Source organism: Mauremys reevesii, linkage group 6, assembly GCF_016161935.1.
Source record: "Mauremys reevesii isolate NIE-2019 linkage group 6, ASM1616193v1, whole genome shotgun sequence".
NCBI lineage: Eukaryota > Metazoa > Chordata > Testudines > Geoemydidae > Mauremys > Mauremys reevesii.
In genome coordinates, this window is record NC_052628.1 from 88,450,250 (window position 1) to 88,466,907 (window position 16,658).

Consider the following 16,658-nt stretch of genomic DNA (forward strand, 5'->3'; position numbering starts at 1 on the left):
AAACCATTGGGTGTTGGCTATAGATGAGGGCAGCATACCTTTTAGATAAGAAAGAATAGCAAATTTCTTATCAGCCTTATAATGAAGGCTCTCAGATACTGTGTTGATGGGGACAGTATAAAACTATACAGCAGATTGGCTATTGTCTCATCTGGTACAGTACAATTTTTAAAAATCTGCCATGTATTTTTTGGCCTAAAGTTTTGTCTGAAGCTGTTTTCATCCAGTTTAAATCAACACCATTAGGCTTTGAAGAGGCAGCGCATGTAAGTGTTAAAATATCTTCCATTTATAGAGAAAACCAGTTGTGATGTAACACACCTGAATTGTAGGCTAGCTTCTGACTAGTAGAATCAGTTACCTATCCACATCATGCTATCATCTAGCAACAGCCCAGAAGGGCTTGTAGAGAGACACAGATAGAGTATTCATCTAGTGACAACTACAGTCTGGCATATACTTTATTATATTAAGCTTGTCCCTCTGATTTCCCTGCCGCCAGTTTAGTACACAGGTCTTGCTTTTTTTATAACAAGTCCTATTATATTTATTCTCAATTTTTATTAGTTTAAGAAGATATTGAATCATAAATCCTGCAGAACATTTTCTCTACTAAGTGTAGCTGAATTAAAAACACACATGCCTCTGATCTAATGTTTTAAAGCAATATGAATTCCACATCAGATCCATTAAGACTGCTTTGAATTAGTGCCATTTTAAATGTTATATACACTATTCCCAAGCTCAGCAATCATTTTATAGACACCTGCAGTTTGTGGTTTACTGTTTCAGGGTTCATTGATAACTCATCAGCAAAAGACTGCAAAGGCCTATTTGTATACTCAAATTCAAACCTTCTTGTCAGTTAAAACATGGGGGCAGCAAAGGACTTTGCAGTTCTTTTCCTGTGTTGCATATGGAGTCAAACGTAATACTGCTGTATGAAAGTTACCCTACCTTAATTGACGGACTGCAACAGAGATGCTCACCTGTAGTAACAGGATTTGTCTAGAAATAGGTTTCATTAGACATTCTGCTTCAAACATAACTAATGTGAAAATAAACTAATGCAAGGGTTCAATAAATGCAATGTATTAGTACTGATGTTTTTGACATACTAGCTGTTATCTCTAACAATTGTCAGTGGTTAGATTTCTCTTGGTTTTTAATTCTTACAATTGTAAACATTGGTAGTATTCATGTGAACACTGAGAATCGGGCTCTTAAAGAATTGTTGCTGATTTTCATCCTGCTCAATTTATCAAGGACCAAATGTATTTCAGATCCACAGTTGGGTCAATTTATATCACAAAAGACTTTTGCTGTTAGTTTGCCAATCGTATTCTGGGTAGTAAGAATTGTACTCTTTTTTTTTTTTTTTTGGCTTTGTGGAACTCATTAAATAATTTTCTAAGCTATCAATTATTTAAGTAGAACTGTAGTACACAAAAACTGTTCTCTCTCTTTCTCTCTCTCTCTCTATCTCGACTAAGGCTTATCTACACAAATGCTTAGTTTGTACCAAACAGGCAGTTACGGTCTGTGTGGACCCCGCTGCTATTCACTAAAAGTTTCCTAGTGCCATTCAATCTACTCCTGTTTCAGAGCACTCCGCGGAACTTTTAATGTGCAGCAGCTGGGTCCACATGAACACTTGATGCCTGGCAGGCCAGCACAATGTAGATTTACATCTCAGCTTGCCGCAAAATAAGTGTGTAGACAAGCCCTTAGAGAGGAGAGGGATGCAGGACAAAGGAATTAAAGGGTGGAGAATTCATGTTCTATAGCCACTGCCAACTACCACCCCTGCCACTGATTTTGCAGTTGCTTCTGTTGCCAGTTGCAAGTGACTGCTTGAAAGTCTCCCATCTTGCCTCCTTGCTCCTATGGCAGTCCCGAATGTAGCTCTCATGTATGTTGCTGCAGGTTCAATCAGCAATCTGCTAGCTCAGGCTTTTCTGCTCTGTTCCTATGGCATGTCGCACAACTGTGGAGAATACCAGTGGCTGTGCCCATACAGCCCTGTGCCAAGCAATATGTAGTTTTCTGCTGAGAAGGAGGGGAGAGGAACTTAAAAACAAGAGAACAATTAAAAAAAAAGTGGAGGGGAAAGAACAAGACAAACAATGGTGAGAAAGGGGACTCGGAAAAAGGAACCAAGTAGAAATGCTGTGCTGGGGTCAAATAAGTCCAGTGAGCTGGGAAAGAATTCAGTGGGATTTATTCAGTACCCAAGAAAACTGGAGAGAGGAGGGCTGTTTGAGATCTGAAGGAGTTCAGCCTATGCGCCAATTTGCATTCCTAATATTTTGGATAGGAGGCCCTTCGAAACAGTTCCTCTGAGGTCACTGTGCCATACGAGTTCCCCACATGCCTGATATCCAGTAGATAGGGATGCTCTTCAAAAATTGCCAGAGGAAATTCATGAGCTGAAATTAAGCTGAGCAGAAAGATCCTGCAGCAGACTTTCCAACACAATTTACATCTGCTTTAGCTCTCTATAGGATGGTATGAGGCCAGGGGCGGGTCCAGGCACCAGCGCACCAAGCGTGTGCCTGGGGCGGCAAGCCATGGGGGGCAGCCTGCCGGTCGCTGTGAGGGCAGCAGTCAGGCTGCCTTCGGCGGCGTTTCTGTGGGAGGTCTGCCGGTCCCGCGGTTTCGGCGGCAATTTGGCGCGGGTACACCAAAGGCGCGGGACCGGAGGACCTCCAGCAGGCATGCCACCGAAAGCCGCCTGACAGCTGTGCTTGGGGCAGCAAAATACATAGTCGCCCCTGCATGGGGGTTTCTGCAGGCAGACAGCCTCTGCATGCTGGAGAAGGGGGTCCCTGAAAACCCTGATAAGCCAGGTGGAGTGGAGAGAGGGATTTAAGTAAGGCATGGGTGTGGAGTCAGGGACTATTAGATAAATATTTTAAATGTATCCAGTGGCACAAAATCACTGTTTGGGGAGTGCAGGTGCTCAGCATGCAATGTTCCCATATGTAGGTGGGAACAGTAGCCCCAGAGGGACCAATCTGCAAATCCCATCTCTCGCTACTCCTCCTGAGTTCCCCATGCAAAGTCTAATTACTTGGGCTTTGTGTGATATGGGATGAATTACATCGAGAATTAGAATATCTACAAGGTGTCTAACAAGAGACAATTTCTGGCCTAAATATCAAATGAAAATTTTATGCGTTTGGCCTTCTGGCAAATGAGTATTAACACTCAGAAATGGATTTTAAACAAATTCAATTACATAATTTTGTTCTTTAATATTGACAGTTTCAGATAATAGAGCCCTCAGGCAGTGAAACTGGCAAACTCATTTTCATAGTTGCCAAGTTTGGTGCAGCTCCCTGTGTGATGTTTATACAAATTAGTCAGTGAACTAATTTGATTATTTTGTAAATAAGTTGCATATAGCCATAAACTTCTACTTTACTTAAATTGTGTGGATGTATGTAGTGGTGCTAAAGGGCACACTGGTCCTGCTAAATGAGTTCTCTCTCTTTTTCTCTGTATGAGTTTTCCATGAGATGTGGGACAGACCTGCCAAATTCATAAATGTCACATGAGATGCATGACACTTGGTGGGTCTGTATTTTGGTCTCCTGTGCGCACTGATCCCAGATGCTGGTAGTTTCTTCTGATAAGGAAACGATATGTCAGAATTTTGAACACAGCCTTCTGCCTGGAAGAAAATAAGAGTGAAATCCTAGCGTAGCTCTCTTTAGATGCCTTTTGACATTTACAAATGTTTTTCTTTCAAGCAATATCAAAGAATAATCTGGGTTAAATAGTCTTTACTCCAGTATAGATGACATTTCAATTCCTCTTCTCATTGTTTAAATGGCTTTTTTTTAAGGTACTGGACAAAACCACAGCTTTATATTCTTATTGGCCTTTCCTTTTATTTCACAAGTAAAATTTTCACTCAACTGCGCTCTGCTTGTACTCTAAAGCCTCTGCATTTCAAGCCTCTTGAGGGGCCGGTGTGTGTAGTTTTAAAGGCATACTTCCAGATTGCTCTTGTACATTAGCAAGAAGCAACAAGCACAATGTGTGTCTTTTGAAATCTTGCCTCGTGGTAGGATATCGAGCTTGGCTTAAGAACATAAGAACGGCCATTCTGGGTCAGACCAAGGGTCCATCTAGCCCAGTGTCCTGTCTTCCAACAGTGGCCAATGTCAAGTGCCCCAGAGGGAATGAACAGAACAAGTAAGCATAAAGTGATCCATCCCCTGTCACTTGTTCCCAGCTTCTGGCAAACAGAGGTTAATAGCCATTTATGGACCTATCCTCCATAAATGAATTTGGCTAGTTCTTTTCTAAACCTTGTTACAGTCTTGGGCTTCACAACATCCTCTGGCAAGGAGTTTCCACAGGTTGACTGTGCGTTGTGTGAAAAAATACTTCCTTTTGTTTGTTTTAAGCCCCTTATTTCCCTTTAGTCTTTTGGGTGTAATACTTTTACATGAATATACATCCCTGTTATGAGTCATGTGATCACCGTCCGAATGCCCCTTGGCATCAGGGCCCAGAGCTGTAAAGGGCTTCATCTCCTGCACTCCCAGTAGGCCATCTACCTCTGTGCGCCATTCAGCCCTCTTGCTGAGAAACATCTAGTTCAGATCCCTTTTTTAGGGTAACACAAGCTCAGACAAATCAGCTCTTCCTCTGGACTCTGACTTCAGTCTCCTTTCTCAACTACTTTGGAGCAACTGTTTTCTTCCCTAACTCTGTTATTGAGCCCTGGGCCTCTCAGACTGCGTCTTCCAGAGGCATCTGTTCTCCTGCAGACTCTGCTTCAAGCCCCTACACAAGAGTATCAGTGGTTCCTCCATTCAGACTGAATCCTCTCTCTCTTTTGAGGCACAGGTGGTCTATCAAGTTATCACCTGTGGCCTGTTAGTCCAGCACCCTGTGGCTGAGAAGCCACTAATTAACTACAGCACAGGTGCAATAGATGTTGGCTCCGGTTAGTTACCCCTTTTATCCTGTGATGGGGTTTCACCCTATCACAGTCCTATTTTCTAAATTAAAAACCGTTTCCTCCACTATGAACTTTGCTCGAAAAGATTTGGATCTCTTGACTACAGTAAAAATACTATTCTAGTTAGAAGTCAGTCTGTTTATACGCCTTATTCTCGCGGGATGAAATTCATCCCTGTGGAGAGGGCCAGCCTAAGGTCTATGCCCCATTTAAGGCCTACTTTTAAGTGGTGGGGGTAGGGTTTGTGGTGGTGCTCTCCATGAGATTGGTAGGAAGCTATTTGCAGGTGTCAGAGTGAGACTGGGAGCAGGAGAGTGCAGCACCTGGGGAATGTCCCTTCTGCCTGTGGATTGGAGTAGCAGCTCTCCCAATAACTAACCTGTTCTTTGGCTGGTGCAATGAGAGCTGGCACTCCAGTTCCAGTCTACTCTAAGCATTGGTTATTTGGAGCTATTTGCAGTGAATTATGTAGCCTGTACTTGAGCACCAATGTAAATGAGCATTGGAACATAAATAACATAGATTCTTGCTGCTGATATAAAAATGTCTTTTAACTAAAAAGACAGCCATTTATGTAGCAAAATATGTTTACAGGATGTGACAGTTAACTTTGTTTTTATTGTGTTTTTTTATCCTACAATATAAAGACTGGTACTTTTCATTTCAAATAACACACAACATTTTATTATATCTAATCAAGTTAAAGATGCTCTGTACAGACAGATTTTTTTGCTTTGTTTTTGTTTAATGCCCACACTATCCTAGGCACTTTATGAGTAAGTATGAAGAAAAGGTTCTAGCCTGATAGAGCTTGTAGTCTGATCGTAGGGATCTGCCAAATGTGCAGTCAATTCACTAGACTTCTGTACCTTGAGTTAAGAAAGACCTATCTGTAGTATGTTGTTTACACATTGTAGGATGAGATACAACAGAAGACGCAGTGAATTTACCATGAAATTGATATAAAAGGGCACAGACAAAGGAAAAAATAGAGCTTGTTGGAAAACTTAAGTAAAAACTGGAAATGAACACTTCTGTGAAATTTTTTCTTCCATTTACTAACTCTTAAAATCATATTTATAGCAGAGAACCTTTCCCCTTCATTATACCTAAGCACCAGTCCAATCTAAAAACAGCCATGTTTTAGTAACCAATTTGTGACATGCATATCTCCGTTCCAGTTACAAAGACATAGTTATGTGGAGAAGAAAAAGTCACACAGCACAATCATGTATCAGCTGAGTTTGTTTGTGACTGCATCTACCTCACCATGTTTGGGTGCTGCATTCAGAAAAAAAATCAGGGCATCTGTCCTTTAATTAAAGCTGATTGATTTTTTTGAAGTAAGTGTGTGTGTGTAAAAAATTGGCCTTTTTAAAAAAAAGTTCATGAAAAACAGGTTTTTGTTAAGTGAAAACCTTTGATAACCAGTTGCAATTATATTTTTGGAAAATTGAAAAAAAACCCACAAGACTTTGCAATAAAAAATGAGTCCATTTCAAACACTCTGACTTTGTCTATACTGGAAAGTTGTACATCCCCCTAGTGTGGACACAGTTATACGGGTGAAAAGATGCTTTAAACAGGTATAGCTATTCCTGTACAGGAAGTGGAATAGTTGGCATAAGGCACCTTTGTATAACTTTGTCCACACATAGCTGTACCAGCACAAACGCTGATCAGAAAACAAATAAAAAAAAACCCAAAACAAAAAAACCTCCACCTAACTGATGTAGTTAGATCAGTACAGCTTTCAAGAGTAGACCAGCCCTTTGAAATGAAAATAATTTCACAGTTTTTAATGAAAATAGGTTTTTACTTTTCAGCAAGTGCTATCAATGACACCTCAACAGGGTTGGAGTGCCCCAAGGGTGTATGCGCACAGCAGCTCCATCAGCACACCCGACAAGGTGCTCCAGGATGTCCTAATTGCTGCCCACAGAGCTGTAAAGAAGAAGGGATGGCCATACTGGATGCACAGGGATAGTTTGAGGGATCAGTTTACACGAGAAATAAAACACTGTTCAGAACTGGTTACAGGAGGAAAATAGAGAGCCAGCTTAGCTTTCTGGCCAGGATGCCATACATCTACTGTGTATTAATTATGTTGTGTGTGGACAAAAACCATTTAGAGGCAGTATGTCATTCGCTGATTACAAACTAGATTAAAAGTTGTAGTGTAGACAGAAGGCCTAACATTAGAAATATATTTTTTTATCCTTTTATGTTAGACAGCAGTTAGTGAAACTGACTATACAGGTTCCTGTAACTAGTCAGGCAGTATTGACTGAATAGTACTGTAAACACTTTTAAAAGTTTGCTCAAGCAAGAGGCAAGCTGTGGCTTCCATTTTTCTGCTAAACTCTGTTCATTTTATTACCTCATTTTCCCCACCAACTGTCTTTGTCCACCTGTCACATGCTGTCTGACGCCTAGATTGCAAGCTCTCTGGAACTGGGATTGTCATTTGTACTATATGTGTGTATAGTGCTAGCACAGGGGTTCTCAGACTTTTGTACTGGTGACCCTTTCACACAGCAAGCCTCTGAGTGCGACCCCCCCCCTTATAAATTAAAAACACATTTTTATATATTGAACATCATCATAAATGCTGGAAGCAAAGCGGGGTTTCAGGTGGAGGCTGACAGCTCGCGACCCTCCATGTAATAGCCTTGCAACCCCCTGAGGGGTCCCGACCCCCAGTTTGAGAACCCCTGTGCTAGCACAAGTCGCTGTAATGGGGAGGTTCCTAGGTGCTACCCCAATACAAATAACAGCAATCACCTATTATGAAGCTGACTACGTGTCAAATGTGTGTATGATGCCCCTAACTGTGCAATTTTCTGTTTAATCTCTTAACACCCAAGACCCTCATTTGCATTGCAAACTAAAACTATATTTTTTTTGGTGGGGGGGGGGGAAGTGTAGATAACATTCAGGAGGAAATGTTTGCACTAAATGTGTATATTTACCTCCCTCTCTCCTTACTGCACACACTCCATTTGCCACTGTACTTCCTCTTCCTGTCCCAGCACTCCTAGAAGCATTAGATGACAGAAACGATGAGGGTCTCCACTAGGAATAATAATCTTTATACCTGATTATTTTTTTAGGTTACAGAGGTGCCAATAATTCTAATTTTCAAAACACTATAGATCAAAAAGTGGCATTGTCCATAGTTCCTTTTTGATATGCTCAGCCTCAAGAGAACCCATTCCCAGGCTAGCATAATTCTAGGCCCCATGTTGAACTAATATTTACTTGTGAATTATTTGATAGATCTCAGTAGCATATAGATTGTTGATCTATAACTCATCTGTTTGAAGCCTTCTACTCAGTAGTAGCTCCTCATTTTTCCATCTCCTCCTTTATTCACAATCTCAACTGCATAAATGTTGACATACATTTTATAAAATTATAACTTATATTTTCTCTTCAATCTTGTAGACCTTGTAAATCTTTTGAGCATCTCACTGTGGGGCAGTCTGTTACCAAGTACAAAGAAAGAAAATAAGTATTCTGTTTGCTTCCCTTCCTTCCTACAAATAGGCAGTGATCTGATAGAAAAGTGACAGATTATTGCCAGCAGTGAAAATACAGATACAGCAATAAAGATAACTTTAACAACTACTATACTAATGTAAGAGGAATACTTGGTGTATATTTTATAAAAGTTGGTGTGTATACTGCAGTTGGTCAAGTTTTATAAACCTTGTAGATTTCAATGTATTAACACTTCTGAGACATAACAGGTAGTCATGATGTTTGTCTGTAATAGAAAGAACCAGTTTTTCTTTTGCCATAACAGTCTATAGTCTGTTTGCCATCCATGCAGTGATGAGACCACTGCTGTTTTCCATTTCCTGGATTTCCTTCTCTCCATTGTCTCATCCATGACAATATGAAACTCGACTGTGCTGAGGCCCCCAACTGATTCATGCTTTGTTGTATCATAAGCAGTATTTCAGGCTCCAGTCCTTGAAGATATTAAATTCTGGATGCAGAGGGAATGTCAGACATTTTATTTCAGCAAGATAACTTGAGTCCAGACCGGTCCTGCCATATGTACTAGTATGTCCCCTCTTAGAATTCTCGCTTAGGTGACTGGAACTTCTGTTTCTGTTCACTTTCTTGTTGATTTAGTAGATCTACTGTTGGAAACCAGTTCATATTATTGTGCCTGTGATTGTGGATTACTGTGATATCTACTTGGGTACAGCTTTGAATTCTTTCATACATTACTGTGTGGCAACTTCAGATGCATTGTCTTGTTCAGTAGATGAAGGTCACATATATAAGTGCTACCAACTCTCATTTTCTTAGTCACCTTATTCTTTCTCTTACCTGTGATTTCCCCCTCCCTCTCTCCCCCCTTTGCCTCCTCTAAATTGTTCACACTTTTCTTCCCTGTTCAGCATTTGCAATCTAGGTATCATTATTTCCAAAGATATTCTGTAAAAGATGCTAAAGATGTTTATGATTCCATCTTTCTTAGCTCTCCCGGATATGTTGGCTTTCCTTTCAAAATAAACTTTCTCATTCCTGTTACTGTCTTTAAGATAATGAGCCATAAAAACTGAATGCCATTGGTTTTTAGCAACCTAGTTGCAGGACTCTGGTTCAGTGTGCACTAATCAGTATGGTCATTTCATATGTTGCAACAGTGTGACATCTTGGCATCTTCTATTTAGGTGGCCAGCTCTCTTCTCACATTATCAACAAAAGTATAATCATGTAAATCAAGTTTTAAAGTTGTAAAGAATCTGCAGATAGAAGCTCAGTAATTTTAGTCATCATCCCAGGTGGGAATTTTTTTAATTGGTGAATGTAAAAACTGTTAAACACTGCATATTAGCAGAGACTTTTGGACTTACAGATTATGCACATTTCCTTATTTGTTTATAAACCAATTAAGCAAATGGTACAGCATCAGTCAAAGCAATAAATCATAATTAGGTGTGTAGCAAGATCAGATTATGTGGCAGATCAAAAAAAGTGAGCCAAACATTCATACTGTAATTCACTTTTTTCTTTTAATTTGTAGGGCCTGTGTTTGCTTTGAAGTGTGGGTGGGTGGATGAATATGGAAGCCATGTGAGGTACTAATCTTTTAGCTTCTTCTGAAATGTGTAATGCAAGACTTTCCATTTCTATAAAATAGTCTGCATTTTAAGACAGAGATTGAAGGTGATGAGATTGCCAGATTCTCGCTACTCAGTGCTTTTCCTGCAAGGATCAATAGTCTTAAGTAGTTATTCATTCTGTTTCCTAAGTTTCTAAAACTGTTTCTTGGTGCTGAAATCTTCTCCAATAGTCTTACTATGTTCTCACTCTTGTAATCTCTTTTCCTAAATAAATGATTAATCTTCTGGGAAACTGGAATCAGATGTTTTTCAACTGGCTGGCAGTATTGTATAAAATAGCTTCCAGAGCAGTTGAAGGTCCAAATATCTCTTTTGTGCAGCACTCTTGAGTTATTTTGATTCCTTCGTCTCAAAAATGAATTCTTTCTTGGGATCCACTCTTAAGACTGCTACATTTTAGAGAAACAAATTTAACCTGTGAAGACTTTATTAATTTCCCACCAACATCAAAACTCCCTTCAGAGCAAAGTTTCAAACATTTGTTAATTGCTTCAAAGATGCTGTCCATCTTCAGTAATGCTTAGCTTCTGAGAAGCTCTAGTTTAGTTTCAGTTCTGACTATACTACCAAAATGGTGCTTATTAGGTATTGTGAGTTTATATACCAGGCTTGCGTCTGCTCCTTCAGCCTTCATCCAACTTGAATTATCTGTTACATTAGATTTTTACGGTGAGCAAAGTATTGGCTTGACTGCATTAGGCACTAATGACTATTAATAGATCTCTTGGGTTCAGTGCTTGATTTTTATCACTAGTCTGTCTTAATGAACTCAGTTCACTGCCATTCATAATAGTCTCACTTATGATCCCATCATTGCTCAGCATGAAGATGATTTACTGCTTGGTTTTGTAGCATTAACAAGATACTCTAGCAAGTATTTTTCTTTAGAATGAGGAGGGCTGTAATTTCTATAGAGCATTGATCTGGGACTCAGTAGACCTGGGTCCTATTCCTAGCTCTGCCACAGTTCCACTGGATGACCCTGGGCAAGTCACTTCACCTCTCCCTGCCTCAGTTTCCCCATCAGTCAAATGGGGATGTTACTGACTTCCTTTGTAAAGTGCTTTGAGATCTACAGATGAAGGGCTATATAAGAGGTAGGACTGTTATCATTTATTCTGACTCTGAGAGGCCAGTAATTATATCATGTGTATCATCACATCTACTTAATACTTGGTTTTAGATCTCCAAGAACTTAACTCCAAACCTGATATGAAAAAAACATTGCTCCCAGCCTTGTCATTTTAAATTACTCATGGTAGCCAAATTGTTCCTCCAAATAATGTGCTCCTGGTGGCTGTGTTTGGTAGGGAGGGAGTTCTTGCTTTGTGATAAAATGGTGCCATTAATATCTACTGGAATCTTAAGTAGTGACTTCTGGGGAGCATTCATTTTAGTTCTATTGGTGGATTGTGAGGCTTAATTTATTAATGTTTTACAACTTTTTGAGATCCTTGGGTAGTGTTTCTTAAAAGAGAGAGAGAATATTTACATGTCCTTACCTTACTGTCTAATATGATCATGCATGAACTCCAGTTAATTGAGAATGCTGCTATATTCCTTATGAGAGGGCAAATTATCAGCATACACTATGACCATTTGACCACTAGTTGATTACTAGTCCAACAAAGTATCAGTTATATAATCAACTAAAATTAGATAAGATGAAGTGTTGTGGATTGTTTTTTTTTTAATGGACATAACTGACCTTTCAACCACTTAGGGTATATACTTGTTTATTAGCCCATTCATTTATAAGCCGACCCCCAAGATGAATAGGTAAAAATGGCAAAAACTGTACAACCCTTTCATAAGCTGACCCTATATTTCAGGGGTTGGCAAACTTTGGCTCCTGGCCCATCAGGGTAAGCCAATAGCAGGCCTGGACATTTTGTTTACCTGGAGTGTTTGCAGGCATGGAGCTCCTCAGCTCCCAGTGGCTTTGGTCTGCCGTTCCTAGCCAATAGGAGCTGCAGGAAGTGGCAGCCAGCATATCCCTCGGCCTGCACCACTTCCTGCAGCTCCCATTGGCTGGGAATGGCAAACCACGGCCACTGGGAGCTGACGGGCTCCATGCCTGTGGATGCTCCAAGTAAACAACATGTCCCAGCCCACCAGTGGCTTACCCTGACAGGCCAGGAGCCAAAGTTTGCCGACCCCTGCTATATTTTAAAAGTTGGCATCACAAGAAACACTCAAAAGTTTTGCTAGAATTATTTTAATGAAATCTAATAAAAAACTTGTTATAATAACTGAACAAATATGTAGTCACCTTCAAAATTACCGTCAATGTTTTAAATATCCGTTTATTGATTTTAAAGTCTCATATTGCTCTAAGGTACTTCTTTAAAAAGTCTTAAAATCCTTGTAAGTCCAAATCAGTTTCCGATTCACCAAACAGTTCATTAAACTCTGCTTCAGTCATAGCTGCACCTGCATTGTCACCATAGATGTCAGCAGTGTCATCTTCAGACTCAGATTCCTTCTCATCATCAGCCTTTGTTGTGTCATCATCAAATATGGCATCATCTTCTGACCTGTTGAGCGCATTGCTGATACAGCATTTCCGAAATGATTTTTCTGTCATTTCCGAGGGAATGGACTCCCACGCATACTTGACCCACTGAGTGACCAGATTGATTTCGGGCTTCATAAGATTCCTGCCTTTTGTCAACTTTGCCATGCTTGAGCACATCATTCAGACCACATTTTGTATAGCCTGTCTTTAAATGGTTCGTTCAGGCAGACATCAAGTGGTTGTAGAACAGAAAGTTAAGCCTCCAGGTATTACAGCCAAAGTTGGTTTTTTGGCCACATTTTTCACCTCATCTATCTTGTGTGCCCTGAACATGTCCCAAATGAGCATAGCAGGTTTCTTGAAAAGTGCTCCTGGTCTACCAGATCTCAAAGGAAAAGTCAAGGAGTATGAATCCTCACAAAAGAAGAAACCAAAGAAAAGGATTTATATGAGACCATGTGAATTGAGACCACAGAGATTTGTGCAGTTTTAGTTTTAGGTATAAATCCAAAGATGACAAAAGTTAGTCCTTGGAAGGCTAGTGTGGATCTATTTCTGTATGTCTTGCACTTGTTCTAGACCCAGATCTTATTGATGTTACTGAGAATTATGTGAAGCTTATACTCAGGTTATTACTCTACTAGTGATCTCTCCCCAGTCTTTACATTTTAAGTTACTGGTGTAGTATATGCTGCTGCCTCTTTAAAAAGTACTGTATGTGAGCACCACCCTTTCATATTGCAGTGAAAATATTACACACTGGGAAAATGACAAGAAGAAATCTGCCTGAACCACAATATTGAACCTGCTCTCCCCAGCTCCTCTCTAAATTTTAGAAAAGCTGGGATCCACATCCAGATTCATTTGTTGATGTCATATGTTGTAGCTCACTTCTGTCTAAGTGGCTGACTCAGAATGCCTGGATTTTGGAGGAGTAAGTCTCCAAATCTGGATCTGTACTCATGCAGTTGAGGTCTGTCTATACAAAAAGCCACCCAGTAAATCTAGCAATATAGATCTGTCTTCCATATTAGCTCCAGTCCCTCTTTGTAACTTTGTACTGTGTATCAGCCTTACCACTCCCATGAAACGTCTGCTAAATTTTTCAATCAGTGTATCTGATTGTGGGCACTGGATAAATTGACAGAAGAATGCAAGTTGCAACACTGAGAAAACAGTAACATAATAGAGTAGGGAAAGAGTGAAATTCATTCTTGAATGCATGTGTGCTCACTGTTCCAAAGAGATTATTTGAACTGGTTCTTTGATAAAGAAAATGTCTCATTTCCCAAAGGTGAGATCTGTGTAATGGACTGTGGCTATATAGATATTGCCGTTTTCAGTGGGGATTGAACCCTGGAGAGATTTACCATGAAAAGCACAGGCCTCTACTACTAGAACTAAAGGAGAACTCCTATATAACTGTGGGGGAGTAGCTGATTGCATAGTCACTATGGCTTGTTACTTGAGGAGGTTATATGTATTAAGCAATTGTATTACTCATGGACCATCCTGATGTGTTCATGGGCATGAGTCCAGGGAGGAAGCTACATGCATACATAAGTGTGTGTGTGTGTGTGTGTTGAAACCCAAATTTGTAGGTATTTGTCTGGGTTTGTACAAGCTCAAGTTGGGAACACACTCTTGAAAATTTGTAGGTTTTGAATAGATAAGCCTAAAATAACATATAAAATGTGTATTAGAGTGGCCACTATCTTTATATTGTATTTATTTCTCACCACAGCAGATCTCTTTGAAGTGCAGAGTTTGAAAAAAGTACCTTACACCTCCTAGCCCCAGGACTAAAGCCCAATGGTCAGAAGGGGGACAGAGGGGGCGAGGTGTATGTGTGCTGTTATGTATCTCTCCTTCCCTTTAGTGGAACGTCCTGCTTTTTAAAAGAATAAATATAGTGTATTTGATGGACAGTATGTTACCATTAACTTTCTGTTGAATTACTGTTTTTAAATGTAACTTACTAAATCTCTTGCTTTTTTGTGCTACCTTTCCCATCCTGGCCTCACTCTAGTTTTTCTCTTTCATGTTCTATATCAGATCATAGTATATTTTTCTACATTATTTTGACTGTCTGTACCCTCTTTCCCTTCTCTCTCAATCCACTTTCTTACGTCCTTTTCTTTCCTTACACTATATGCTCCACCTTCTCCCCCGTGCTTTTTCTCATTTGTCCCCCAAAATCTCTTCCCCTCCCCGCCCGACACTCACTCATTCAGCTCTACCAACCCATTTACTTACTTGTAGGTCTTGAAAAAATTACTAGACACTTAACTGACAGAGAATTACACTAAAATTACACAGAGGATTACACTATAATGAGAGGAGCAACTGTCTGGAAACAGTGAGATGGTATCTCTTCCCGACTCCCAAATATCAGGGAAAAGGGAAAGTGCTGGGATTCCTATCAGAGTATTGTCTCTGAAAACACTGGAGCTTAGATACTATGGTGATGAGTGGCAGTTTAAAACCCTGTTTGAGGGCTTCATCTTTGGTAGCCCCTGCTTTGTAGATGCCAGATAAATTTGAAGCTTTCCAGCCATTTTCTCGTTGCTGGAAGTAAGGGTGAATATTGTTACAGGGCATGCACATATGCAAACTGCGTCACATGCTCACCTCCTAACAGCTGCAAGGATGGTTCTGAGGGAATCTGATCATTCACCATTTTCTAACCCTCTGATTTTGGATCTTCCTCCCCAAAGAGTAGTGCCTGTGCTTACCTCAGCTGAAGAGTTCTTAAAAGTGTATTCTTGTTAAGCCAAATAGTTGGATCATTATCACTAAAGTTGTAGAAAGTAGAGTTTATGGGTGGATTTCATTTTGCACACAGCGTGGTATAGTATAACTGCATTTAGTGACACCCAAATGCCAAAGATGCAAAAGAAGGAAAAATTGCTGAAGTTCCTTCATTCTGTTTTGTTGCTACAGCTCGATTCCTATATTTTTTCTTTGCAACTCCACTAGTTAGAGCAGCAGGTTCTGAACCAAAGGTGTGACCCAAAAGTGGTTTGTTTACAGGACTGCCTGCACCTCAGTGGTTTGAGCATTGGCCTGCTAAACCCAGGGTTGTGAGTTCAATCCTTGAGGGGGCCACTTAGGGATCTGGGGCAAAAATTGGTCTTGCTAGTGAAGGCAGGGGGCTGGACTTGATGACCTTTTAAGGTCCCTTCCAGTTCTAGGAGATTGGTATATCTCCAAATATTACCAGCTGAGCAAACAGTATAATTACACTGTTGCTAAGACCCTGTGGGAACCCAGGGCTGTGGAGAGGAGGTGTAACTCTCACCTTTCTTCCTCCTGCTGCATCTACTGCTGCCTCCCTCCCCACCCCCCCACCCCCCCCGCAAACACAGCACAGCTCACAAAGGCCTGTGGCATATGGATGGTAGGGGGATGAATTTTCAGCCATTTTGTGGATTGTGGGGTGGCCGGGGGAGTTTGAGAATCACTGTACTGGAAAATAAATTTCCCCCTTAAATTGCCCATCTTTAGTGCATGCTTAGGGCAGTTTTAAATTGTAGATATCTATACTTCTGTTTGTTATGTGTTTAAATTTTTAAAAATTTCTAAAGTATTTTTTTCCCCTTCAGCTGATGGAGTCTGTGTGTTTAAATGCTTGGTTAACAGAGACACTGAATACTGTCGTGTGGGCAAAGAGTCTGTCCTAATTACACTGGGGTACAACAGTGCCTTACTCCAATTCAAGTCACATTCTGGTAAGTGCTTGCCGCATCACGGACATCTTGCATTTCTGAGAATCGTCTTTCTCTCCCTTTGCTACTCTGTGAATATTTTTACTAAAACTCCTCCTATCTTTTCCCTCTGTTCTACATTATCTATTACACACTGCAGTATGTTATGAAGTTCATGATCCATGTGACTTGACATATCACTCTCAGATTCTAAGCAGCCATTTATCAGAGGGGTAGCCGTGTTACTCTGGATCTATAAAAGCAGCAAAGAGTCCTGTGGCACCTTATAGACTAACAGACGTATACGTCTT

The 16,658-nt window shown here is 40.3% G+C and overlaps 1 protein-coding gene across 9 annotated transcripts in view; it reads left to right on the forward strand.

Annotated features, from left to right (window-relative positions):
• Window positions 1–16,658, forward strand: part of LOC120408121 (histone-arginine methyltransferase CARM1-like) — a 131,655-nt gene that overhangs the window by 24,171 nt on the left and 90,826 nt on the right. For 5 of the 9 annotated variants that reach the window (XM_039544719.1, XM_039544718.1, XM_039544720.1 and 2 more), the window contains exon 2: window positions 16,246–16,371. The exons of 1 other annotated variant lie outside the window; for it this stretch is intronic. In XM_039544719.1, the coding sequence (XP_039400653.1) occupies window positions 16,246–16,371 (126 nt within the window). Of the gene's footprint in view, window positions 1–12,654; window positions 12,907–14,546; window positions 14,569–16,018; window positions 16,041–16,245; window positions 16,372–16,658 lie in introns of those variants that run through there. 3 more of the 9 variants (XM_039544724.1, XM_039544725.1, XM_039544726.1) reach the window with 3 other exon arrangements.